Source organism: Cariama cristata, unplaced genomic scaffold (assembly GCF_000690535.1).
Source record: "Cariama cristata isolate BGI_N322 unplaced genomic scaffold, ASM69053v1 scaffold2159, whole genome shotgun sequence".
Taxonomy (NCBI): Eukaryota; Metazoa; Chordata; class Aves; order Cariamiformes; family Cariamidae; genus Cariama; species Cariama cristata.
This window is the reverse complement of record NW_009637215.1, coordinates 80-1271: the sequence shown is the minus strand read 5'-3', so window position 1 is coordinate 1271 and position 1192 is coordinate 80. Positions and strand designations below refer to the sequence as shown.

Genomic DNA, 1192 nt, shown 5'->3' with positions numbered 1-1192 from the left:
ATCTCGGGGGGGGGGCTGAGGTGGGGAGCACTGCCTGGGTCTCAGCACAACTCTCTGCTCCCCGCAGGGGAAAGTCGAGGCTGAACTGCACCTTCTGACGGCAGAGGAGGCAGAGAAATCCCCCGCGGGGCTGGCTCGCAACGAGCCTGATCCACTGGAGAAACCCAAGTAAGTAGGAAACCCCGCTCCCCAGCAGGCACCTGGCTTCGGGGAGATGCTGTGGGGTGGTCCGCAGGGAGGGAGCCAGGTATGGGGAGGCGAGGTAGGAATGAGGGTCGTGGGCAGAGCCATCTCTACTGGTTCCCCTCATTGCCTGCTATTCACTGCCCCACTGCTTTTTCTTCCTCTGTTCCTCCTCTGCCTCTCTCCTTGGCTCCATCCCCTTTCCTTGGCCTCCCACCACCTCCTCATCCCCTCCGGTCCTCACCACCAGATTCCAGCTTCGACTGGAATCCTTGCACTCCCTCACGAACCAGCATTACTCCGTCTGGCACATGTCGTGCTGAGTCCCCTTCTGCACTCTCCTGATCCTCCTGGTTGGGCCCTTTCACTCACCCGGGGAAGGGGATCCTGCACCTCCCTCTGCCCACCAGGTCCATCGTTGCCCTGCCTGCCGTGCATCCCTTCTCCATGGCATTAACGACGGGTATTTGCTTCCCCTGCAGCCGCCCGGACACGTCCTTCATCTGGTTCCTGAACCCGCTCAAGTCCATCAAATACCTCATCTGCACGCGCTACAAGTGGCTCATCATCAAAATCGTGCTGGCCCTCTTGCTCCTCATCATGATCGCCCTCTTCCTCTACAGCATGCCAGGCTACATGGTCAAGAAGCTGCTGGGAGCGTGAAGCATGGGAGCCTTTCCCATGTCCCCAGCCCCGTGGCACAACCTTCCCTGGCTCCGTGTCCTTCTCCTCCCCACAGCCTCTCGGTGGACGTCTCCTCCCTGCTGCTGCTGAGCCTCCTCTTCTGCATTCCTCCTCTCTGGGTCCCGTTTGTGGCTTTAGTCCTGGAGAAATGGGGCTGGAGGATGGTGTCGACCTCACCGGGGCTGGTGGAGGTGCCCAGCTGGCCCAGGGCTGGGGACCTTGGAGCCCTTTGCCCCCCGGGGCCATGGCCGATGCCCTCCCGGGGAGCTCAGCCCCAGGAAGGGGAGGGAGAGCTGGGGCTGCATCGCTGGAGCTGTGGGAATCG

At 61.9% G+C, this 1192-nt stretch overlaps 1 protein-coding gene across 1 annotated transcript in view; it reads left to right on the top strand.

Annotated features, from left to right (window-relative positions):
- The window catches only part of LOC104167817 (otoferlin-like), a gene marked incomplete at its 5' end in the record, with an annotated part of 43011 nt that extends 42165 nt beyond the window's left edge, over positions 1-846 (top strand). Inside the window, 2 exon segments of the mRNA XM_009708195.1 lie at positions 68-168; positions 666-846. Of these exon segments, the coding sequence (XP_009706497.1) occupies positions 68-168; positions 666-846 (282 nt within the window).
- Between the last annotated feature and the right edge of the window lie 346 nt (positions 847-1192).